The 26975-nt window shown below is 41.2% G+C and overlaps 1 protein-coding gene across 7 annotated transcripts in view; it reads left to right on the top strand.

Annotated features, from left to right (window-relative positions):
* RBM6 (RNA binding motif protein 6) overlaps positions 1–26975 on the top strand; it is a 60046-nt gene that overhangs the window by 12402 nt on the left and 20669 nt on the right. For 5 of the 7 annotated variants that reach the window (XM_016202893.2, XM_016202891.2, XM_087824720.1 and 2 more), the window contains 3 exons: positions 820–909; positions 2410–2479; positions 12067–12140. In XM_016202893.2, coding sequence (XP_016058379.2) covers positions 820–909; positions 2410–2479; positions 12067–12140 — 234 coding nt within the window. Of the gene's footprint in view, positions 1–819; positions 910–2409; positions 2480–12066; positions 12141–26975 lie in introns of those variants that run through there. The other 2 variants (XM_016202897.2, XM_016202895.2) reach the window with 2 other exon arrangements.

Raw genomic sequence — 26975 nt, 5'->3', positions numbered from 1 at the left:
TCTTTCAATGCAATATATAATTTAAATAAGGAGAGTTAGGTTTGCAGTTGGACAATGAAAATACTTTCTTTTCAAATAGATTTACCCATGTCTATTCAGGCTTCTGTTATTTTGGACAGTAATCTTAAGACGTGCTAACCAAATAATGGCTTTTGAGAATGTTAGAGGTGGGTGACCATATAATTTATTGTTCAAATTAGGACACTTTCAAGAGTAAAAGAGGACACTATTGACAGTTGTGCCAGAACGGTAGACATAACTGGGAATTGTGGTCGCTTAGTATTAGGTGACTTTTTCTCAGAAGTTAAACCCTTGATATAATTTTTGAAATAGAAATCATTTGGTGCTGAGCCTTTTATGAATATGGAAAATGCAGATTTCTCTGAATTGTAATAAGTTGTATGGTCACATGATACTTTGACTTTGTTCTGGAATTTGTTTGTAGATGTGGCTTAAATTTCTTTTTCTTTTTTTTTTTTTTTTGCTATTTTCTCATTCAAGGAAAGAAAATTACAGTTTTGAGAATGTTTTATTGGTGTGTGTTTTTCTGATTGTAAAAGTCCTGTTCAATGTTGTTTCTCTTAATATTCTGCTTTACTCTTTCAAGACTCCTTCAATGAGCTCTTGTCTTAGTACACTTGTATTCTAATGATTTGAGATCACATTTTGGAACACAGCAAAACAAAAATGACAGTTTTTTACATCTTCATATCATGCACGTTAATTTGATTTTTGATTCTGGGTTCTTGTACTTATGTTCAGTTTCATTTTGTACTAACATAGATTTATTTCTGAAATAATTTTTATTCTGGGTTCAAGGATCAAGATTATAGGACTGGCCCAAGTGAGGAGAAACCAAGCAAGCTTATTCGATTAAGTGGGGTGCCTGAAAATGCCACAAAAGAAGACGTAAGTGTCTTTTTGTTCCCTTTGGTCAGTTAAATTTTTTTTTATTACAGATTCAGAAGAAGATACAAAGAAATGCACAGGGAAGGCTTGGGTATTTGGCTATTCCTTACCTAGCTCTTAGCAGTGTTCCCATCTCGCATTGCTGTGGTATGTAGCTAACCCAGGAAATTGGCTTTGGTGCCAATAGAGCTCATTCAGATTTCACCAGTTATGCATATACTCAGTGAGGTGAGGTTTGTAAGATATTATGACAAATGATTGCTCTCCTCAGACCGATAGTCATCCAGTAGGGCATAATCCAAGAGGGAAGGTTGGACTGCATACATAAAGATGCAGTTTATTTATAGTAGTAAAAATTGGGAGCTTCCTAACTCCTCAGTTAAAGGACTGACTGACTAAATTATAGCTGAACATATGGAAAAATTTGGTCAGAATATTATGACAAGAGCTAACAGTGCTTGGTGCTTACTCTGCACCAGGCATTATGTGATGCTCACAAGCATTAGTTCATTTAAATATTAGAGTATACTGTGAGTAGGTACTCTTAATCCATTCACTTCAAATATTAAGCAATCCTGTATGCCAGATATTGTTCTAGGTGTTGAGTGATGTAGCAGTGAATATTATAAAGTCACTGCCTCTATGGATAATTAAAAAGTAAGCAAAAGGTAGATAATTTCAGGCAGTGATAAGTACTCTGAAGAAAACTAAAAAGGCTCTAGAGCAGGGGTGGGAACTTCTGGCCTATAGGCTGTATACGGCCCACAAAATCATTTGGTCTGGCCCTGCCTAGGTAACCACAGGTGGGACTCGAAATTCAATAAATCTAGGAACTTTTGTCATCGCTAATTTTTAAATTGATAATTTTGTATGGCCTGCAGTTGATGTTTTAAATACCCAAATGGCTCTTGGCAGAAAAAAGGTTCCCCACCCCTGCTCTAGAGTGTCACTGGGGTGTAGGAACTTTTAGATTGGTTAGTTAGAGAAGGCCATCACTGAGGAAGTCACATTTGAGCCCAGGACTGAATGCAGTGAGAGAACAAACAGTCCAGAAGATGGGGAAAAGAACCGATGAGGCTGAGGGAGTTCAGTGCTATGGCCCTAGACTGGAATAAGTTCAGTGTCTCGTCTTTAACAGATGAGAAACTGGCCACTGCAAGGTTCCACAGCAAGTGAGCAGGAGAGGCTCAGACAGAGTCCGATTTCAGAGCTCGAGATTGAGCTTGTGATGGTTATGTTCTTCTGCCTTTTTTATATATTTGGGAATTTTTGAATAATTATGTTAGACTCTTTCAACAGTTTTTGAATGCCAAAGTGCATTTATAAACTAATCATAGCTTTAAATTCTGTGGAGTAAATTTTTTTCCTTTATGAAGTTATTTTGCCTTTTTAAAGTAATCATAGCTTTAAGTTACGTAGAGTGAAAACCAGGAGGGAAAATATAATATTTAGTATTTGATTATGATTTGTATCATTACTGTAAATTTCATATTCTTGCAGATTCTTAACGCCTTTCAGACGCTTGATGACATGCCTGTAAAGGACTTGCAGTTGAAGGAGTATAACACAGGTGAGTTTCTTGTTATGCATGTGGCCTTGGGTTAGGAGGGGTCTTTGTCAGATCTCTGCATTGTGTGCTACTCAAAAAATTTTTAAGGAACCACATTTAAGATTTCCAGAAGCCTCCTGTTGGTGCCTTCAAATAACAGCCAGCTTTAGTCTGAGCTGTGATTCTTTGTGGCTGTTTTGTCCACACGGGTGAGGATGCATGCTCCAGTCCTGAGCGCCTGTGAGATGTAAAGTGAGTGCTGCAGCATTTCTCCCTGAATAGATTTTATATAATTAAATCATTAATCTTGCTATTTATTTTCTTCATGTTGGTGGAATGTTTATGACGGAGCCTAGTAGGATTTAATAAACTTACTATATGTAAAAGTTTACATTTTATTGCTTCAGCATGAAATTACAACTTTCTAGAGAAATTGTACAAATTAGTTATTTCTTGAATTTTCAGTCTTGCTTTGAGAACAGAGTCCTGCAACAGCTAGTTTGTTGAAACCCATAAATAGATCCAGAAGAACTTTCTCTTTGACCTGTTCTGTGGTCTAAACTGCAGAATAAACTTTTCAGAATATCCTCCTAATATTTGAGAGTACCAAGTCCTGCCAGTTCCTTCACATCTTACTAGTACAGGAAATGGAGTCAAAAGGGAAGTGCCAAGCACTTAAGGTATTGACCAATATTTTTAGGACTACATGATATGACATGGTTTAAAAATAAAGGTAATCTTTAAGTGATCTAATTTGTAGAATTTTAAGTTGAAAGTAGAGCATTAATCATTTCACAGAATTTACATTTCAGTAATCCAAGTTAAAGAACTCTTCAAGTAAGAGCATGCCATATTTTTGAGGATGTAGTTTGCCTTTAAACAGTTTACCATGGAATAAAACTTTTGCTTTAACTAGATAGCTGCTTCTTCAAATTGGTTCTCCAGAGGGAAACTATCCACAAGAACAAATTTTTGTGCTTGAAATAATCTGGTGCTGAAATAAACTTACATTAAGTCCAGAAATATTTTTTTTGTAATTTGGGAACAAACTCAGAAGCATTATTTCTTAGAAAGCTAATCATTTCTTTCTTTTAAAAGCAACTCTGAATTTGTGGAAACATGATTAAGAGTTCTTCTGTTGTTCTTAACGCTTCACCTATTTTTGTTTGTTTTGCGTGTGTCTCATACACACTTTCTTGATTTATTGTTATCTTTGGGAACTAGAGTTTATAGGCTGCAGTTGCTCTTTAACTGTAATAGGGCAATAACCTCAGGTTTTGTTTTATGAACTGCTTTCATTAAGTATTGGTATATTTAGGAAAGGAGAGATGTCTGATGTTTAAATAACAGCAATTTAAACTCTTCATTTCTTTAGTACTTACTGACTTTCTATTTATATTGTCAGATTTATTAGAAGAGTAAAACTTATATTAACGTATAGGGTCCACAAAGGAAGTTCTTAAATCTGCTGGCTGTGGTAGCTATTAAAATCATAATTGGTCAACCAAAGACAGTAATACACATGTGAAATCATTCAGGACACTGGTTTAAAAAATACATCTTTCAGGAAATGCAATCTTTTCTTGTCATTTTATTATATTAACTGGTAATGTGTTATATATGTATTATACATATACATCTTTTTTCCTTTTTTTTAATGAAAGGATTAGATTACCAGTTCCATGTTATCCGTATTACATCTCTGTGTGGCAAGTAGAGTGAACTTTTGAAAATACCAGTTAGATCATGTTACTTGCATGCCTGAAGTTCTCTAACGGCCTTCCATCTCACTTGGAAGAAATTCCCGCTGCTTGTCCTGCATGAGCTCGCCCTTGGCTGTTGGACCTCATCCTGTACCGCTCTCCCTTTCTTACCGTGCTCTGGCCGTACCCACCCTTCCTAGCCCTTGACCAGTACAGACTTCTTCCTCTGTCAGGGCCTCTGCACTGCTCTTCCCTCTGATCCTCACTGTCTTCTGGGGTTTCCTTCTTGGCTTCAGTTTTGTTTCTCAGAGGCCTTGTCTCATCCCAATCCATAATCCCTCCGCGGTCATTTTTCATGACATCCGTGTTTGTCATGGGATCTGTCATGGATATTTTTCTTAGTGGTTTTATGTGCCTTATTCCTCCCACTGGGGAGTTAGCTGCATGACAACAGGAGCCTGGTTTGTCCTGGTCCATCTTGTTTCCTAAGTGCTTACACCCTGCCTGGCACTGGCAGGTTCCCGGTGTGCATGGAGTGAAGTGTATGTGATGTATATGGAGAGCCGCTGTGATCTCTCTGAGGTGAGGAGCATTAAGGGTGGCTTAGGTGTCATAGTGGTGCTGTCTTACGTATCTGCTGAAGAATATGCCTTGGAACAGTCAGGTGTTAGAGAACTTTAACATCTACTTTTTAAAAGATTATGTGTGAATTTCAGTAGAAAAGGTGATTTTATAAATGGCAGTCACTTCTTTAAGGCAGTATGATAACCTGCAAAGACCGTGCAGGATTGGTACTGTTCATAGGAGGGGTGTTGTGGGGTAGATGTAAGGGGAGCCAGTCTATAACATTAATTACTGACTCTAGTAATTACCACTTGAATTTTTATCTCATTTAGAGCTGTATAAGTACAGGGCCACAACTTTGATCCAAAATCTGCACGTCAGATGAGTTTATAAATTTTTCTGAACATGGGAAGGTAATGTGGTATATAGATCATATATGAATTACATATCCCAGTGGGATGTATATCAGACATAATATTTTTGTAGCAAAATGTATGACTACTCACTAAGGGAAGGAACTTAAAAACTATGAAGAGACTTAGGTTAGTGGAGGTCGGGATTTGGCTCCAGATGAGTTCACTGAAAATCACAAAAAACTTGATATTTCAGGAATTTTGGGGTCTTGGAGTTGCATATAAGGGACATATTTGGGTTTTTCTTCTGCCATTTTCAAATATAACTCCCTTCATTGTAAATTACCTTGAGTTACATGATTATGTTCCCGGGGAAAGTATCAGAAGTGAAATGTCTCTTGGTGACTGGACAAACACTCGTGTATACATACAGTGGACTACTGCTCAGCAAGCAGCCAAATGAAGAAACTGCTCATGCACGTAACAGCATGGGTGAACCCCACAGGCATTATGCCGAGTGAAAGAAATTAGACTCAAAAGGCTATACACACTGACATAAAAAGAAATGAAATACTGATACATGCTGTGTTATATTTGAATGTCCGCAGGTACTTTTGCGTTTATCAGACGTGAAGTTGGCTGTCATAACTGTCAAATGCATGTTAGAAAATCCCATGGTACAGGAGCTGGGTAGGGGGCTATGGGTTAGTACTTCATAGCTCTGGCGAGGTAAAGTGATTATATAATGTCACATTTATTTATTTATTTATTTATTTATTTATTTATTTATTTATTTAAATTCTCACCTGAGGATATTTTTTCCATTGCTTTCAGAGAGATTGGGGGGGCAGAAACATCGATGTGAGAGAGACACATTGATTGGTTGCCTCACATGCCCTGCCTGGGGCCAGGGATCGAGCCTGCAACCATGGTGTGTGCCCTTGACCAGGATCGAACTGGGGACCCTTTAATCCACGGGCAGACACTAACCACTGAGCCAAACCTGCCAGGGCTATAATGTCACTTTAAAAAAAGATGAATCAGCCCTGGGTGGTGTGACCCGGTTGGAGCATCGTCCTGTGTACCTAAGGGTCGTGGGTTCGATTTCCGGTCAGGGCACATACCAGCGTTGGGGGTTCAATCCCCAGTCTGGGGTGTACAGGAGACAACTAATTGATGTTTCTCTCTTTCCCTCTTCTCCCTTTCTCTCAAAATCAATTTTTAAAAAAATGAATCAAATGTTCCTGAATGATGATGACAGGGTAGACAGTCATTGCATAGCTTCATTAGGTTTTTCCTAGGAACTTGTCAACTGGATTTGTGCCACAAACTGATTTCCTGCCTTTGCTTGCCTCCAAATCACAGAAGACATTAGTCACGTTGTCTTATTTCACACTCCATGCTATAAAAATTCCTGGCAGCAATGTAGATTATGTATGAATTGGTGGTTAAATAATACTTGTCTAAATATTGAGATGTGTTTCTTTAACCCCAAACTATTAGTTAACATGTATGTGCAAACTCGGGAAATAAAACATTGGATGAGTAGAACCTCCCAAGATGTTTTCCCCAAATAGTACCGTCAGACTTAATTTTAGTTTGTAAAACTGTGCAGTGGTGTTATGTTGAGAGGGAGTAGAGTTTTCTTTTCTGTTCTTCATATCATTATAAGTACTTTAAAATTTGATATTTGTTAGAAAAGTAAAAATTTTCACTTTAGCTTTTGGACTAATGTCAAACCCTAGAAAGTGCTTACTTAGCATTAAACGACTATGTTTGGCAGATGTACAAGTATATCTGATGAAATAGACCTTTTGGGGGGAAGCCTTAATCGACAATAGTCCTGTATTTTTAAATGGCTGTTTGAAGGACAAGTGCTGTCAGTAAGTTCCTGATTATGGTAGTGTTTGCAGTTGAACTTGGCAGAAAGGGGGTGGGGGCAAACCAGGTAAATTGAGAGGTGGAGGTTTGTACATGTTCAGGAATGACATCAGTGGAAGGCAGTATTTGCCTCCCATGTCATATAGGCAGAGCGTTACTGAGAGATTTTTTTTGCTCCTGATACCAGCCAGTTCTGGCATCAGGCAGTTATCCTGTAATTCATTTCACTAACACTGACTACCTAGAGTTAGCATCAGACTCCATAGGTTTAAGGGCTCAGTCCCGTAAGACTGTCCTCACTTCAGATGCTAGTCACCTATCAGATACCCACATCACCCACACTTATGTTGGAGGTTCTCATATTCCCCCTTTAGGTTTGAGACTTTGTTAGAACAGCTTACAAGATTCAGGAAAACAAACAGTTTGTTAAAAAGGACCAAGTGAAGAGATGCATATGTTTATTTAGGCAAATGAGACGAGCAGCCCTATATTCAAACTGATCTAGAAAAGCCCAACTAACATAAAGAATTGGGGTTGAATCGCCCATTAGGAGAGTACTGACTGACTTTTAAAAAGCCCAGAATATATATACCAAATATGACTGGTACATAGGTCAGGAAGGGTCCTGGATTATGGGTTTGTTCACTGATCTGGAAGCTTTCCAAATGCCATCATTTAGAGGTTTTCATGGAGGTTCCGTTATGTAAGCATTATTGATTAAGTCATTGGCCGTTGGTCATTACTCAGTCTGCATTCCCTTTCCACTCCCTGGAGTTGTGGGGGAGAGGTTGAAAATTCCAAGCTTCTAATCAGGGCTCGGTCATATTTGGTATATATATTCTGGGCTTTTTTAAAGTCAGTCAGTACTCTCCTAATGGGCGATTCAACCCCACTTTTTCATGTTAGTTGAGTTTTTCTAGGTCAGCTTGAATATGGGGCTGCTCATCTCATTTGCCTAAATAAACATTGCTGTAGCCGAGCAGTTGACTTGAATGATGGGCCATGTCTGTCAGCATCACCAAGTCAGCTTTTTGGGGGACAGAGACTAAAGAGTTGATTCTGGGGTTGGATATTATTTATCAGGGCTCTTTGTTTTCTTTACCTTGTTCCCCCATAAGCGCCTGGTTAGATTTTCTCAAAGATACTTTTTTGGAGAACAGACAGCCACATGGTTAATGAAGAGACAAGAATCAAAATATTAATTTTACTTTATAGATTGTCTCCCTTTGCCTTGTTCTCATCCTCAGCTGCCAAGGAAAGTATAAGAGCATTCACATGTCCATGAGAAATCCATAGTTTCAGGTTAGAAAATGGAGTAAGATACATTTTTAATAGTCATGTAACTAAGCACTGAGACCCATCAGCCCACCAGACTTTTCCCAGCATGTGACGGAGGAGGAGACAGGTAATAAAAGACACTTTGTTACTCTAGGTAAGAAGCTGCCTATGGGTCCTTAACACTGAGTTTTTTTTTTTCTTTTGAGTTTACCATCTTGATGATTCCAAACGGTCTGACTGTAAGGTTGGTTGGCCATTTTCAGAATGTTTAGGTCTCTGGGTAGAATGAACACCTTCTGTGCCTACTAAAACTTCTCCTGTGGATTATAAAACCTCAGTTATTTCACTGTAACAGTCCAACCGCTGTAACTGTCTTTGTATCCAGTTGTGTTGCATATGTCATTTTTAGTATTCACCTGTTCCTGCGCGGCCCCTCCTTCCTACACCTCACTTTCTCTCATGAAGTTAGCCTGAGAGGTGGGGTGTGATTCGACTAGGGCTTCAGTTGGTCTGTTTCCCAGTTTCTCTTGAGTGTGAGCATTCACTGTGCTGGCTGTGATTCTGTTATTTAAAGTCACATATTTTTCATACATTACGGCCCTTAAAATGCAAGCCAACCTCTTCATCTGGTGTCACCCAAAAGAAAAGCGATCTGTTGGAACGCTGGAGGAAAACCGGGCAGTGTTGGACTTAATCTGTGTTGGGAGATGGTATGTTCTTCACCCTGGGGTGTTTGAGTATGATTTTGACAGTGTACATTTTCATCCCATGTGCTCTGGCCTCTGAATTAGATATGACTTCTTTCTGTTTAATTATAGTTCTTTTCCTATACACATCTTATATAATTGCCCTCATTTTTAAAGCTTTTAAAATATATTAAGTATCCCATATCAAATATTTTACCACATTGTAATTTTTATAGCCATCATTTACAAGAAGACTTCAGGGGTTTTGTCTTTTCAGGAGAATTTTGATAGCAGTCTCAGTCAGTCTGTGCGAGTGACTGCTTTCTAACTTGCATACTCGGGCCCACTCACAATGATTCTGCCATTGGCATTTAGAGTAAGAATAATTGTGCTGCAAATTTCAATGTTTCTTAACTGTAGACTTGGTCTTATCTATGCTCAAGCATGTGGGACCCTTTCTGTAATTGGACTCTGGAGAGTTTGGAATTCAGGTTCTTATATCAGTTTAGGATCTTATCAAAGGGTGAGAGGCTATACAGAGTATCGGTTAGCAGCATCAATTTGAATCTGGACTGCCTGGGTTTGAAACCCAGTATTGGTACTTATCATTGAGGAGATTTTGAGCAAATCACTATTCTTTCTTTGCCTGCTTTCCCATGGGTAAAATGAGGTTCATAATACTTGCCTCATAGGGTAGTCTTGTGAGGATTCAATTAATGTATGTAAAGCTTTCTGATTATAGCCTTGCAGCAGCAAGTACTATGCAAATATAACAGTATCATCATCAGTTTTGTTAATTACTGAAAATCCTTATGGTACAACCATGAGTCTTAGACACACAAAATACCTGGGATCGAGATTGTGTACTTTTTAAACTTTTATTTTTTTAAGTTTTAGGCATTATGGGTAAACTTTAAACTTCTGTTCTTATTTGATAGCTAAAGTTGTGGGCAGAAGAAATTGAGCGGAGTGTTGGGCTTGTGGATTAAATATTAAATCTGAAGTACATTGTCAGCATACAGTATTGCAGGGTTGATGTATAAAAATGCTGTTAAATGCTCTTAATGTCTTCTGCCAACCATATCTTTTCCTTCCCAGCGACTTTAGTATCAAAATCTGTCTTTTAGTGAAGTAAGAATGTTGTAATGAGTCGTCACCTCCGCCCCCCCATCTCTGTCTCTGTCCCTGTCTCTGTCTCTGTCTCTGTCTCTGTCTCTCTGTCTGTTTCTACAGATTCTGTGCGCTCCTCTGGGCCACGGTAGTTCTGTATGGATAGGAAGGAAACTCAAGGCTTTGCCAGTTTGGTGTTAGTTCCTGCTTTCATTTTGGCAGCTGTGGGTTGCTTTATGTCTCGGTCATCACACACTCGAGAGTACCTCTGCTTGTTCCATGGCTACCCGTTTCTGACTGTAGCCATGCACTTGAGTGTTTGCAGTAGATATTTGGTGATGAAGGCACTTTAGTTGTTCCTGCTATTCTTCAATGTTTCCCAAAAACATGCAGAGCCCTTTATACAATGCAGAATGTTTTATGTATGAGATGTGCACTGAGTAACAAAATAATTTCAGTTAATAGGATATATACAAATACATGCATTGTTTCTTTAAAGTAGTTTCATTTCTTCAAATAGTAATCGGAGGAGGCTGATTTCATGGTAAGTTTAAATGGAGGTTGTTGCAGGGGTTATCGTCAAAACTTTGAAATCGGGTAGAAAATCTGAGATCTCTAGCAGCTTTCTTTTATTCTTCCTGGTCATTTCCTAAAACTCAAAGCAAGAGTCAACCTATACCTTTGTAACCTTTCATAATGAACTTGGAGCATTTAACAAATCTGAAGTAATAGCTATATTACTCATAATAAAACATTTCAGCCATTCATTCCACATGACAAGGAATCCACCCCATTTTACCAACTTTGGTCTACTTTTTAAGTTATATTTTCCATTACCCTAGTTTTGTTTTATTTTTTAAATTAAATTTGGTTTGATTTTTGGCCTTTGATACTTTGAATCAATTATAGTGGTTTCCTGTTGTTAATATACACTTTGTGCTCAAAATTGCCCTAGGTTTTGTGTTTTCTTTCCCTGAGTTTTATTTCTCATCTGAACAAACCACATCTTTTCTTGCTGTTCCATTTGTACAGTGTCACTCCTAAAGATGAGCTTCTTTATCCTGTGAGGCAGTGGAGGAAGCGTGGAAGCCCCTTGTGGAGCATTGCATTGACAAGTGTGGTTTTATAGTCAGATGCTGGCATAACAGGGAAATTCTAGGGTGGGTTGGGATTAGAGTTCAGCAGCCTGTAAATCCCATGACTTCACAGTTTCATGGGTCACGAGAGCCGCAGATGACACTTGATCAGGAGAAAGGTGAAGGGTGTGTTATAACTAATGGTACGTACAATTCTTCAATTTGTATTGATTGCTAACCACAGCTGTCTCTCCCCCAGCCTATCCCACCGCCAGTCTTTGTGCATAAGCACAATTTTGGACCCAGCTCTTTGTACTTATTTATGCTTTTACACCTTCTTCCTTTTGTAAAGATTTAGCTGGTTTATGGCTTGAGTTGAAACAAGAAAAAAAAGGAGACCTGAAATGGTCTGTCCCTGCCAACCAGAAGCCTCCTGTGGTATCCAAACAGAGTAGTTGCCTCAGTCTGTCAGCACTTCTGTCTTTGAAGGTGGTTTCTGCTTGAAAAGCGGTGACTATTAGTGTAGCTTTGGGATAATTGCTTCTACTTTCTCTCTTGGGATACTTTTTTTTTTCCTGGTACTTTCCTGTTCTTGTTGACTTTGTTTTACCAGAAAATTCAGCCTTATTTCTCATCATGTGGTTAAAATGCTTTGGGTCCCCACTTGAACTTTCTGTGGGAGTACCCTTGCCAGATCATCAGTGCTAAAGAGCGCAGAGGCTCTCCTTGGTTAATAGAAAAAGTCATTTTTGGAATGACTCTCGAAGTCCAGAAACATCCAGACTCTCCTTCAGTACTTTTTTCTGTTTGGGGTAGCAGCTCTGTCTAGTTAGGGGAGGGAGGGGCTAGTTGGGAGGGCTTGTGTTTAAGGGGTTCAGGAACAGGGGATTGAAGTGTGTTTTTTGTTTTTGCAAGGCACTAACACCACTCCCGTCTGTATTTAAATGCTGTCCCCAGGTTACGACTATGGCTATGTCTGCGTGGAGTTTTCACTCTTGGAAGATGCCATCGGATGCATGGAGGCCAACCAGGTTGCTTTATACTTCGGTCAAATGATGCTGGAAGGATATATTTTTATGTATGGGGAGGGAGGGTTTCAAATGATTAAACTTTGGAAAGGTACCAGAAATCTCTATTTGGAGCATACCACATTCCAACTGAAAAGCAGTTGTGAGGAGAAACTTTAAAAGAGGCTGGGAAGGTTCCTCTGAAGAGTTAATGGGCACAGAGTGTATTTTAAAAACCAGAGCCCAGTTGTAGTTGGACTATATTCCAAAGATAGTAGATGGGGGGAAAATGACAGGTCTGGAGTGCTTTCTCCCTGTGGAGTGTGACTGAGATGTGGATCCTGATGCAAAGAATGATCCTTGAGTGCCTGTGATCTCAAGGAACTGCCTGGCACAGGAATTCTGGGTCAGTACTCTTATCCAGACCTAGGGTGAAGCCCGCTGATGGCAACTCCTGTGGCCCTCGGGTTCCACCTGCATGTGCTACTTTTGTACAGGGGCCATCGGGGAGGAGAGAGTCGTGGATTGTTTGTGTATATTGCATTAATCATTGCTCTGTGCAGATTAGAGTTTTGTACTCAAGTTCTTGACTGCATATAGTCAAAGCTGGTGAATCTGAATCTGTACTTCTGTTTGAGACACCTAGATGTATTCAACTTGCCACCTAGATCTGTCATCTGGGTTGTTAATTAAACCCTGCCCGGTAGTTTTGGGAAGAATAATGAAATGGATAGAATCCTTCTTGTCTTGGTGTTTCCTTGGGGAAAGTTTTTTTGTTTGCTTGTTGTTTTTTTGTGGTGTCTTAGTGCCTCTCCTGTAAAGTGAGAGAAAGAAGCTTAGTGATATAGTTTGATTTTTATGAACCCACTGTCTATCCTTAACAGTGTGAGTGCAGTGCACCCAGAATCTTGAAAGAAGGCTCTGCCTGAGAGGAGTAGTATTGGCTTGAGAACAGGTCCTCTTTTATAGCCTACCGCCCTTTTGTCAGCTTTGTTCCATTCAGCGTGGCTCACTATGCTGAACCTTTCCGTTCTTCAGCCATGTTCTAACTCCCCTTAGAGAGGTGACATCCTCTAAAACCTTTGGAAGGAGCACTAATTAGAGAGGAAACTGACATATCCATTACTATTGTTAGTGGTGTAAATATTGCTAAATCCTCAGAGAATGACTGGATTAGGACCATATCCCCTTCACTGAGTTCTTGTTGCCTGATTGTTCCATGTCCATCATTGAATTAGTCATTCAACAGACTCTAATTGTGAGTCAGAAATTGCTACTTTCCAGTATTGGGAGAGAAGAATGAAGGTACCAATCTGTATGCTATGGTTGATTCATTCTAACAGTCTGTTCTAATTTGAGAACATGCATTTAATTCATAATCATCTTGTTCTTATCAGTGAATAGTCTTTCAGTCCTTTACCACAGCAATAAGCAATACTCTGAGTGGTGGAAACATAAATGGGGGAGCCATGGCAGGTGCCACCTCTTTTGTACCGTTCTCCCATTTCTCCTAGAGGGGTGTTGCTTTTTTCGGAACTATTTAATCTTTTATCTTAAAAAAGAAAGCAGTATTGTGTCTTAACTGCCTCTTTCCTCCATCCCAACAAAAAAAATCTTGTCTAAGGTATCCAGCCCCCTAAAGAATAGTGCCAATTAGAACTAGGGCAGTCTTCTTTAAAAACAGGTTTTAGCCCTAGGGTTTCTATTAGAGCCATGTCTGGGAAAACGTTATTTTATATAAGAGGTATCTCTCTTCTCAGCCTCGCCACCCAATCTGTGAACACTCTTAGGGACTCCAGGTCCCTGATGAATGATCCTTGCCCAGCGAATAGGGCAGCAGAACAAAGCAGGAGCAGGCCTAGGATTCTTCCAAGTGTGAAACAGAGTGTTTGACAGGTAGACTTTAAAAAAACACACCAAAAAAACCCCACATATTTTTATTGATTTGTAGAGAAAGGAAGGGTGAGGGAAAGAGAGAGAGAAACACTGATTGGCTGCCTCCTGCATGTCCCCTACTGGGGATCGAGCCTGCAACCTGGGAATGTGCCCTGACCAGAAATCGAACCTGCTACCTCTTGGTGCACAGGATGACACTCAACCAACTGAACCACACTGGACAGGGCGACAGGTAGACATTATCATGCATAGGGTACCATACAGCACTTTGCAGGAGTACAAGTAAGGGACAGCTCTGTCTTCTAGGACCTTATAATCAGACTAAGAAAGGTGACAGAGATTACGTGGTACTCATGGATTCTATAGGGCATTCTCTCAAACTCCAGATTTTTGTCTGATATCATTTTCAATGTTCTTTGGAGTTATTCCTTAATGAGAAATCACCATAGCCTAATTCAGTTGGTTCCATTTCTTAGATTTTTATTCTTCCCCTGCTAGTACTGCCACACAACAGTATCCTCTTGCTGAACTGCATAGACTTCACTATCCAGTCAGCACTTTTTAATTTTTTTTTTTAATATATCTTTATTGATTTCAGAGAGAGGAAAGGAGAGGGAGAGAGAGAGATAGAAACATCAATGATGAGAGAGTCATAGATCGAGCCCACAATCTGGGCATGTGCCCTGACTGGGAATCGAACCCGGATTGCCTGGATTCCAGGTCGACGCTCAACTACTGAGCCACGCCCGGCCGGGCAGCACTTTTTAATTTTTATATATTTATTTTTAAAATTCTCACCCAAAGATGGTTTTTCTATTGTTTTTCAGAGAGAGTGGAACGGGAGAGAGAGATATGGAAGGAAACATTGATGTGAGAGAGACACATTGATTGGTTGACTCCCGCACGTGCCCCAACTGGGGCCTGGGGATCAAGCCTGCAACTGAGATACATGCCCTTGGCTGGAATCGAACCTGGGAACCTTCAGTCTGAGGGCCGACGTTCTAATCACTGAGCAAAACTGGCTAGGGCCAATCAGCACTCTTTTAATAACCTTTACCACAATGCAGATGTATGCAGATCATTTTGATGGAAAAATTCTTGAGACTGGGATCTCCATGGAAATTTGTAGATAGCATAGAAAAGAGGAATGTAGACTCTGCAGTCAGGTGTTACTTCCTAGCTGGGTTGTCTCTGGCAAGTTTCTTAACCTCCCTCAGCCACAGTTCCCTGTGTTATCAGTACCTCATGGGGCTCTGGTCTGAATTAGATGAGATGATATATTCATGATGCCTCCTGTGTGCCAGGTGCACCTTTCTGGATGCTGGAGATGCTGCAGTAAACAAAACAAAATTGTGTAACTTCTGTTTTAGTGCATAAGCAAGTAGGCAAATTTAAAAAAATATAGTGTTCAGTGCTCTAAAGATAATGAACAGGGTATTGAGAGGATGCATGATGGGGTGATTTTAGATGGGTGGTCAGGGAAGCTTCTTGAGTGACATTACATTTGAGGAGTAACTCTTGGTGATTAATACATACAGAACATTTTGCATAGCTCCTGGTACCTAGTAAGCATTTGAAATTAGACAATCATCTCCTTCTCCTCTCCCACTTCGTCATGTCAAGTAATTTCCAATCCTAATTTTAGGAAAATACACGTTCATATCTGGATATTCTTTAAGGAAATATGTGGATCAAGCTCCCAAGAACACAGCGCAAGGCATAAGAATGTGAGGGACGAAACCCTTACTCCTTTGGATGCATAAACGGGGGGCTTATGGAGGATGAATGTCTCTGTCTGTTCATCTGTTCTCCTTCCCTCAGGTTTCACTTATACACCAAATTGATGCAGATTTTGAGTCACCATCTTCTGGGCACCTCTGAGTATGCTTCTGAGGAGGTTTCTATGAAATGATTTCGGTTGAGTTTTTTATATCTTTGTGGTCCTGCTCTTGATGTGAAATTATTTTTATTTATCATTGACTAATATTTATAGGTCTGCCAACTTGTTTTGTCAAATATTACGGGTTATATATATGCCTTAATGAGGTTGTCCGAGATGATATCCAAGGCCTCTCTAGCCCTTTCCCAGTGCCTTCACGGGGGGGCATCAAACCTTAGGATGCTCTGCAGCAGTACTGAGCCAGGGGGACTCATCAGGGCATCACTTAGCCAAGCTAAGTGAAGTAGTTTCTAACAGGTCTATTGGCTCATACTTTTACCTTCTTTGCCTAGGAAGAGGTGGAAACCCAGCAAACACCGGGAGGCGAAGCCTTTTATTCCACCCCCTGTGGAGAAAGTTGTTTCTAGCAATGGCATACTTCCTTGACTTACTTTGTTTTCCAAGGCCCTGGAGGTTGAGGCTGAATATTTCTTCCTTTTGCTGGATGTGCCATTGCAGTGGGGGACTTGGGAGGTAGTAAGCATTGTGTTAAGAGAACCCATCCCTTTCAGTGGTTGCCCAGTTCTGACTACTTGCTCCTCAAACTATTGTCATTTGGTCTGCAGGAATTAGCGTTTTATTTTCTCAGATTTGCAGATGTGATGTTTGTTGCCTGTTCATGTTCGGCCAAATAGTCACTAAAATTCTCTTATGAAAGATAGCTCTGGGAGAAGAATTAATTTCCCTGGAATTTTTACTCAACTTTCTTAGCATCAGTGGCCTTCAGCCAAAGATAACTTGGCTGTATGACATAGTCAGCTTGACTTCATAAAGGGCAAGGAAAAGGGTTCTGTTACCAGCTGACATGAAAATTCTGTGAGATGCTGACCTTTTCTGGTGTGGGAGCATAAAGGCTATAGAATACATGAAATTTTATGAAAGTGTTATTTGTGTCAACAAAGTTAAGAGAGTTTGGGTTTTTGAGGATACCAGGATGGCGGGGTGTTTCTGAATGCATGTGAAGGAAGCCACATCTTAGGTGGGATCTGTCCTTGTGATGGAAATGAGATCACTTGGGAAAGCTTGTGTGGGGGGGCATGGGAAGATGATTTTTAGCAGTATAAATGCTGCTAGATCCTCAGAGAGTGACTGAATTAAGAGCATATCCCCTTGACAGAGTTCTTGTTGACTGTTCTGTGAGGCCATAATGGAAAATAAGTGAAGACCCAGATTGTTGGAATCTTGTTCAAGTTGGTAGCAATACTGCATGAAACACTTCAGTACTTAAACTGTGTGCATTCCAAGTAACAACAGCAACAACAAAATCTTTAAACATCCTGCAAAGTTGCGGTATTGCCTAAACCCTCACCCCAAAACTACTTCACTGAAGAGTGTGGCATTCCGGCCAGAGCTCAGCTGTATAGCTTGTGGCTTGAGTCCTGCCATTCTTCCTGAAAGCTTCAGTCTCAGTACCCTCCTCTGATTGCCCGCAGGGGATTTGTACTGGGGGGGGGAGGCAATGCACTCTAAAATTGGTAATCAACAGTTATTGAAGATTCTCGCTCTCCGGAGGGTTGGGGTATTCAGGAGAATTAAAAATGATTTTAAGAATTGGTGATTTGATTATGCAGTCTGGTTACCTATGCAATGGTTGAGTTTTGTCTGAGCACAAGGTGGTATATCGTAGTTAAATATGGACTCTGCAGGCAGATGCCTGGGGTTGCATCCCAGCTCTGTCACCTACCTACTGTGTAACTTGGGCAGGTGGCTTAATGTCTCTGTGTCCCAGTGTAGAGATTAATGAGTTAGTGCCTGTAAGGTGATTACAGCTGGGCCTGGCATGCATTGCCCGTTGAGTATATATTTGTTATCACAGCAACTTCTCATCTGACTGGAACAAGGAATCTTAAGTGAACAGCACGTCAGCCGTGGCTCCCTGGAGTATATGGCTAGATAAGGACGTGGTATTGCCCAGGGGGGTTATTTTTGCAGCAGCAGTACTTCTCATTTAGCCTGTTGCCTGGGGCTCATTATTGGGAACTGCTTCCAGGCCTCTTAATTCTCTCAAGAGGATGAACAGGCCTGGCCGGACGTGGCTCAGCGGTTGAGCATGGGCCTAGGATCCAGGAGATCTCGGTTCGATTCCTGGTCATGGCACATGCCCGGGTTGTGGGCTTGATCCCCAGTCGGGGGCGTGCAGGAGGCAGCCGATCAATGACTCTCTCATCATTGATGTTTCTATCTGCCTCTCTCCTTCTCCCTTCCTCTCTCTGAAATCAGTAAAGATATATTTAAAAAAAAAAAAAGATAGCACTGGAGCCCTAAGTAAATAGCTGAACCAGACAAAGTGTCTGGGTAAATCACTAGTCAAGACCTATGTACAGTAAAGCAGATGTCACTAGATAAAATCAGACATCTCTAGTTTGAAAGGTCCATGATGGCAGGTATTGTTTCTTTTCCTTTTTTTCCCTTCACTACCCAAATGGTTTAGAGCTGGACCTGGCAACATATGATGTACTAAATAAATACTTGTTAGCTGGATTAATGACTGGTGAATAGAGTCATTTCTGATGCTATATGCCTCTTCATAGCCCTTAGGGATCTTTTTTGTTTCTGCATAATGTAGAAGGCTCCAGTCCTCCCAATCTGAGCAACTGCTTACTTGCCAGATTCTGATACTTCTGTAATCTTTTTTTTTTTTTTAATTTGTATGCTTATTTGAGCCAAACTGAACACATATGCCAGGGAGCCGGTACTTCTATAAGCTTTGATAGCATATAGTAATACTCTATGCCCTTTCTGTTCTCATAGAGATGGTCACACCTTGTTTGTTCTAGCTTCCGATCTCCTGTCTGAGTCTTATCCTCACACCCCAGGAAGTTGTGAAAGGGATAATTAGGAAAGTGCAGGTAGGTTGTCAGGAATCTTGCATTTATTGAATTTGAAGACATAGGAGAGCCACAAGAATGTAACAGAATTAAGATGACACTGTAGGGAACTCTTCTTGTGGTAGCACATAGATTTGACTAGATGGGGAGAAATTGCAGAGGAAAAGTTCCCTTAGGATCTAGAGCAATAGTTGAGATGTGAGGGGGTAATGGCTTGCCCTAGGGGCTGGGAGCAGATATGTAAGGAAAAAGTCAGATTTGAAAGAGTTTGAAGATTTTCTAGGGTTTGGTAACACTGGCTATCAGAGAGGGGCAAAAGAAAGGGCAGATTCAAAGGCCACTCAGAGGTTAGAAGAATGTTAGTGCCCTGAACAGAAATACAGCATGTGGAAAGGGAAGGCGTTTGGGAGGGAAGAATAAGATGATTGTTTGAGGTGTGTTGAGTGTAAGGTGACATCAGGACCTTTAGGTAACCATTAGAGATACAGGACTGGAGCTTGACAGAAAAACCATGAGGAGTTTTTTTTAATGTTTTTATTGATTTTTAGAGAGAGAGGAAGGGAGATGGAGAAATAGAAACATCGATGAGAGAGAAACACCTGTCGGCTGCGTACTGTACGCCTCCTACTGGGAATTGAGCCCGCAACCTGGACACATGCCCTCACCGGGAGTCAAACCAGCAACCTCCTAGTGCTTGGGATGACGCTCAGTCCACTGAGCCATCCTGGCCAGACCCGTGAGGATTTTTTGCCATTTTTTTATACCTTTTGTTCTACCACGTAACTAGTTATTCTATAGCCTTCTCTTTATAGTTTATGTCTTTTGAGCAATATACCTATACCTACCTTTGCCTATCACCAATAATTTCCAAAAGCATCTGTATCAGGATTAGATTCAGCTGTGAGTGACAGAAATAACTGGCTTAAATGAGTTAATGAGCTCATTTCTCTCTGATGAATAATGTCTAAGTCATCCGGGCTTTCTTACGGTGGCGCCGTGAACGTCAGGAACACAGGCCCTTTCGGTCCTCAGCATGCGACTTCTACTTTATTGTCCAAGATGGCTGCTTGAGTTGCCGACCAGTGGGAAAGAAGAGGGATGAAAATGGACCTCGCCCTCCCTTTAAGAATAGCTCCTGGGCCTGGCAAGCAATATTTATGCTTATGTCCAGTTGATGAGAATTTAATCATAACCAGGGAGGGCCAGGAAACTCCTGTATTCCATGTCACCATTTAAGTTCCCGTTTCCTTCCAAGGAAAAGGAAGCGAATAGGCACTGGGAGACTAAGAAGGAGTCTCTTAATTTTCCAAACCTTATCTCCAAACCTTATTTATCCTTATAATAATAAAATATACTAAATAATAATAAAATAGAAAATGTTTTTATATCCTTTAAAATTACACATAGACTGATAACTGGTAGTGGAATAGACCAGCATTGGCGTCAGTGTCTGAAGTTTGGATACGAGATCAGTAGATTCAGAAGCTAGTGAGGTTACAGAATGACAGAGACCATGTTCTGCCTGGGCTGCTTTGGATGCAGTTTTTCTGCATGAGTTCTGAATCTTATTACATGTGAATAAGATTTCTAGAGGACAGAAGTAGAATGCCTCCTGTCTGAAAGCACCAGCATTCCTGCCAGGCTTATCTTAAGAAGAATATATCTTGATCTTATTTCTGGGCGCTCTCACTTTTCTTAAGTGTGGTTCATCATTTTCTCCTCTCTGGATCACATCCAGCTTTGTCCGCTGTGCCTGCAGCTCACAGTGCACTTTATGCCTGAACTGTTGGTGAACCGTCAGCACAGCCGACCTTTCAACATAAACTGTCTCACTCCTTTGTCCCTCTTCACTTCCGACAGTATTGAAGAGCTCTTTCCATTCTGTGTGTCCCAATAAGCATTTCAGAGAGATACATTCTTCTTATTTGTTTAAAAGTGTATTTGTTTATGATCCTAGTGCTTTAAAACATCATCTACATGCTTAGTCAGCTGAGAGAACATATCTGTTATTGAGTAAAGAATACATATTCCGCCTGGCCCAGTGTGGCTCAGTGGTTGAGATCGCGGTTCGATTCCCGGTCAGGGCACATGTGGGCTTGATCCCCAGTCGAGGACGTGCAGGAGGCAGCCGATCAATGACGACTCTCATCACTGATGTTTCAACTGTTTTCTTTCCTCTTCCTTCCTCTCTCTGAAATCAATAAGTATATGTTTTTAAAAAAAAAAAAGAATGTCCTGCCAGGCCAGTGCGGCTCAGTGAACTGTCATCCCATGTACCAAGAGGTCACTGGTTTGAGTCCTACGTGCCTGGGTTGTGGGGCTTGATTCCCAATGGGGGGCATGCAGGAGGTAGTAGCTGATTGATGTTTTACTCTCTCATCAATGTTTCTCAAAATCCATTAAAAATAAATAAGAAGAATACATGCTCTGTTCTGGCTAGTGATTTTGAAGGATGAAAAGGTAGCAGGGGAAAAGGTAAAGGCATTTTTTTTTTTTTTAAACATATCTTTATTGATTTCAGAGAGAGGAAGGGAGAGGGAGAGAGAAAGATAGAAACATCAATGATGAGAGAGTCATTGATCAGCTGCAGCCTGCAGCCGGGGCATGTGCCCTGACCGGGAATCGAACCCCGATTCCTGGATCCTAGGTCGATGCTCAACCTCTGAGCCACGCCGGCTGGGTGGCATTTTTTTTTTAATATATCTTTATTGATTTCAGAGACAGGAAGGGAGAGGGAGAGAGAGAGATAGCATCATCAATTATGAGAGAGTCGTCATTGATCAGCTGCCTCCTGCACGCCCCCGACTGGGGATCTAGCCCACAACCTGGGCATGTGTCCTGACTGGGAATCGAACCTTGATCTACTGGATCCTAGGTCGATGCTCAACTGCTAAGTCACACCGGCTGGGTGATAAAGGCATTTTTAAATCTATAAAACTCTAGCAGTCTTCCCACAAGAAGAAATAATCTCAGTACTACATTGAATTTCAAATCTTTTTGAGAGGAGCCAGTTGTGTGTTGTAATGTGACCATCTCCTAGAACCTCAAATTGGTTGGTACTGCCCGACACATAGCCTTTCAACAGGACAGACCATGAAGTTGGAATTATCTTAGGAAATATGGACATGCAGTCTTTTCTATGTAACAGAAACCTCAAGGTGCTTCCTAACATTGTTCAAGGCTCTCCCTTTTTAAATGTATTTTCCACACTTTTTCCTAAAAAGAGGAGAAATTTTCAGTTATATGATCACTTATTTTGTTTGATAACCTTCAAACAAATAAAAGGGATGCCTTTTAATACACTAGATGGTCTGAGGGTATGTAAAAGCACCTAAGGGTTAAGTCTGTGTTAGGTTTCTAGGGTGGATGGCTCTGATCAAGAGGGTTTCTGGATGGCTGTGTCCTTTGTAGACTTGGCAGCAACTCCAGTTGGGGTATGGTTAGAGACCTCTTGGGTTTGTCTTCTCCCAAACCCTTGGATTACCAGAGATTTCTGCCCTGTGCTGAGATCCTTCCCTCATTCTCTGTACATTTCTGCTGTGGAGGCAGCCATGATATAGCTCAGTAAATGTCCCTTCCTCAGCATGGACTAATTTAACTTGAGCACGTCTCAAATGTGAAATGCCACCACTTATTTTTATTAGGAGTTGAAGTTTGATAATTCTGTATTATTTGCAGGTGAGAATGAGTAGACCTGATGACCTAACCTCCTGTCCAATGGACTTTTTCTAACTCTAAGCTTCCATTCCTAGTTTTGTAGCTTCTGTCAGTGTGGCACTAGGTCTGTAGCTTTTGCCTAAGAAAAAAGAACGGTGGTAGGTGGTTACCTCCCTGAAATGGTGGTTGAACAGTATGTGTTCAGAAGTCTTGTGGCTTTGTATTTTATTCATCTTTTCAGGGCACTGTTTGTGTAGAAAGTATGTCAGCAGGGTTCTCTGAAATGTCTGAGCAAGGACATTGAAGCCAGAGAGGCTGCTAGAGACAGTCTTTAAGAGCTAAGTTTCTTGGCCCGGCTGGGCGTGTCTCAGCGGCTGAGCGTCAACCTAGGATCCAGGCGATCAGGGTTCGATTCCAGGTCAGGGCACATGCCTGGTTGCGGGCTTGATCAATGACTCTCTCATCATTGATGTTTCTATCTCTCTCTCCCTCTCCTTTCCTCTCTCTGAAATCAATAAAGATATATTTTTTAAAAAAAGAAAAAAAAAGAGCTAAGTTTCTTCGGTGGGAAGCAGTAGATAAAGAACCAGTAGATACAATCTCTTTTCAATGGTGAGACCAGCAGAATAGCTGTTGGTTCTTTGGGGGGCGCCTGGGGAACACACTGCAGCCTTCGTGGTGGGTTCAGCAGTGTGGCTTGTGCAGCATTTTGGGACTGTGGGTCTCATCTGCTGTCATGGCTGTTCTGCCACCTCCTGCCATCAGCTCTGTAGGAAGAAGAAATGAGAGAACTGGTTTGCTTACATTATTCAGTGAACGGCAAAGTAAGGAGCTTTGCATTTTTCACATTGATTTTGGAAAACCTTCCACCATAGTCACTCTATTTAGACCTAAGCAATGCAGCATGTGTGTGTGTTGAATTTAGGGTCCACTTTTTCCAGAAGAAAAGAGCCAAGGGAGCTAGGACAGTCGTCCTCTCCGAATGTGAAAGAATGTCATAGAGCTGCCCTTCAGCCATGTGGGAGAAAATGGTCCTAATTGTTGTGGAGGGAGTCTCTCTTTTAACTGGGACTCAAAACCTTTTTCCTGTAGACCCCACAGTTATTTTAGGGTTAACCGAGAAAATCTTTAGGAAAAAACAAGCTGTTTCATGCTTTTGTAGTCTACTTTATGAGTACTTTGATTTCATTACAGTGTGATTGAAACCAACTAAGAAATTTCTGAGGAAAATTAAATGGAGGTTACAGAAACCTAACTCTGAAGGGAATTCTGAGGATTATCAGTAAGATATGTCCAAGTGTAATCTTGTGCTTCCACTATGAATTAGGTTATATATTTTGGGGGAAATAAATTTTTGATTAACAAGGGAAATCTTGACTGAGATCCTTGTAAGCATTCGATGAAACATTGCTCTGAAGCGTATAAAGTTGCCCTCGCCGGTGTGGCTCAGTTGGAGCGTGGTCCCATGCACCAAGAAGTCGCAGGTTCGATTCCTGGTTAGCGCATATGCCCAGGTTGTGCGGGTTCAATCCCCTGCATGTGCAGGAGGCAACTGTTTGACATTTCTATCTCACATCGATATTTCTCTCTCCCTCTCTCTCCCCCTCTCCCCGCCTCTCCCTCTCCCTCTCCCCGCCCTTCCTCCCCCTCTCCTTTCCTCTCTCTATAAAAATCAATGGAAACATGTCCTCGGGTGAGGATTAATAATAATAAAAGTAAAATGTTGCAGAGTTAACAAACTGAAAGTTTCAAAAATATTTGCATTTTAGCGGTTCACAGTTGTTCAGTTATTCTAAGTACTAATAGCTGGAGCTTGTAAATCGTTTCTTTATAGTAAGATGTTTGTGGTGAAAGGACTTGCTGAGTGCCACACCTTTCTGGCAGTCTCAGTCTCTGGTAGAGCCTCATTTTCTCACAGGAGAGAGACTTCTGGCTATTTTGATTATTTACTTATCTGCTTACTCATTTATTTAATGTGTTTGTTCATATTTTGCCTCTTTGGTTTTAACTCAAATGAGTCTTAGAATGGGAGAGTCTTGTGGATCCCTGGGTAGACAAGTCTATTCTTCCTAAGTCTGGACCTTAGTTAATGAAATTATCTCCAAGACCACAAATCACTGATATCCTTTCATTATGACAAGAGCATTATCTGGAGGAACTGGGATCTTACTTTAAAATACACAAAAGAGAGCGTAGTGGAGTGGGTGGAATATATTCTCAGCACCAGATGCCTTTAATCAAGTTGCTGTATGTCAAGTCCTGGTCTAGAGTGTACTGTGTTCCTGGAGCAGAGTTCATCTGGAGACCCTGACTTTGGCCAGCTCTGAGCCCTGTGGGTGGGGCTCAGTGAAACACAGGCCAGCTATACTGCTTCAAAGAGCACAGGCAAGGTTTTAGCAAGATGCGGGTTGTGTCCTCTTAGGAAATGACCGATAAATGGTAAGACTATGAAAAATGTTAAGGAGGATTTTACTTTATTTTTTAAATATATCTTTATTGATTTCAGAGAGAGGAAAGGAGAGGGAGAGAGAGAGAAACGTCAATGATGAGAGAGTCATTGATTGGCTGCCTCCTGCACGTCCCGGACTGGGGATCGAGCCCGCAACCCGGGCATGTGCCCTGACCGGGAATCGAACCCTGATCGCCTGGATCCTAGGTTGATGCTCAACCGCTGAGCCACGCCCGGCCGGGCAAGGAGGATTTTAGAAAATGTTTTTGTTGTATTTTCATCTGGACAAGAAAAGGTATCTCAAGTAGCAGCCAAGAAGACAGTATCTTCTTGCCCGTGAACCTTAACTTGGACCCTGAAGTGGGTTCTGTTTCCAGCAGAGATCCCATCAGGGCCTCATCTCCTGGCTGCTGAGAGGGCAACTCAGATCCTGTTGGGTGAAAGGCCCGTCTAAGCAGAGGGTGCAGAGGTCAGCGGACAGAGCTGCAGAGTTGTCGCAGAGCATTCCGTGTGCTTCCCTCCGGGGCTCTGCTCTCTGCTTTCCCCCTTCCTGCTCCTCCTCTCCTCTTTCCGTCTCATTTCTCATTTTGCCTTTGAGAATACTGAGTTTTACAAAATGTTTGAAATATAACTTAGCCTTGCACCAAAAAGAATGAGCCTGGTTGCTTTGCAAAGATTTCTATTAAAACTACTCTTTTTGATCGCTGCTTCAGTTTCATTGGTGGTGGTTGGCCTGTTTGGGTTTTCTGATTGTTCCTGACTCAGTTTCACATGATCTCGCTCATATGTGGAACCTAATGAACAAAATAAACTGATGAACAAAATAGGTCCAGAGACATAGAAGCATGGAACAGACTGAGGGATCTCAGAGGGGAGGTGGGGTGGGGGGCGGGTGGGGAGAAAGTAATGAAAGAGCTTAAATGCATATATGCTTAACCCATGGACACAGACAATAGTGAGGGGGCGGGGGGGCAGATGCGGGGTGGAGGGGATCACTGGGGGGAGGGAAGGGGGACACCTGTGATACTTTCAGCAATAAATATATTTAAATACATAAATAAATAAAACTACTCTTTACTGTTAAGAGAAATGACGCATCTGTTTTAAACCTGCTGCTTTATTCTTCCTGTCAGGGTTGTTGAAACTCGTGGTAGCAGCTACTTACTAGCAGCCCTCTTAGTCTTAGGCATAGCACCTAAAGTACTTGTTGGTGCTGCAAGAACATAAAGACCACCTTGAGTAGGCTGGTTGGGGATTAGAAAAGCTATCAAGCAATTCTCTGTGGTAGTCTCTCTAGAAACTCCCTATAGCACCATTGCTTGTGAATTTCTTTAGACTTTACCATGTGCATCTTTTTATCAGAAGTCACCTCTTTGGTGTGGCAAGTATGATGAGTTGGCTTATTCCCTGGAATTTTAAAAACAAAACAAAACAAAAAAGCAATATGGTGAAAGGAAAACCTTTTAGTCCTCTTTGTGTTGCTAACAAGCTCTGGTTTTTGGCAGGCTGCTCCATGTATCTCAACCATAGCTTCCCATGTGGAAATAGGTTTTATATGTGTCCTACTTGTGAGACTTGAGCAAGGTGATGTTTGTGAAGAATGCCTGTGTAAACTGTAACTGCTTTGTGAATAAAGGCTACTATCTCTGATGAACAGTACCAGTTCTCAGCCACCAGTAACCCGATTCTCCCACCCTGTGTTTGGAAGAAGCACAACCCTACGAAGAGGGATGCTGACTTTTCAGTGTGAGTTGTAGTCACTAGGCCCACATACTTTCCTCTGCCTTTTGATCCTCTCTGTCTGTCTGTCTCTCTCTCCATGCTTTAATGAGACAGTCCATATGCCACACAGCAGCTGTACCCTCAGTACAAAGTTTAACTGTGCCCGTGCTTGTGTTGGAGATCTTTAACAAAGATGCAAAGCTCCTGGCCAGAAATGTGTGTCCATTTTCTCTTGTTCCTCCCCAGTAGCTTAAGAATGCTTGGACTTGGTTATGAGCCAGCTTGAGCATAGGGTAGAGCCTCAGTTTTCTCACTCAAGTCCTTCTCAAGGTTGACAGTCACAAAATGGAGTTATGAAGTCTCCAGGA

The sequence above is a fragment of the Miniopterus natalensis genome, chromosome 15 (assembly GCF_054644295.1).
Source record: "Miniopterus natalensis isolate mMinNat1 chromosome 15, mMinNat1.hap1, whole genome shotgun sequence".
Taxonomy (NCBI): domain Eukaryota; kingdom Metazoa; phylum Chordata; class Mammalia; order Chiroptera; family Miniopteridae; genus Miniopterus; species Miniopterus natalensis.
This window is presented reverse-complemented; position numbering and strand designations above follow the sequence as displayed.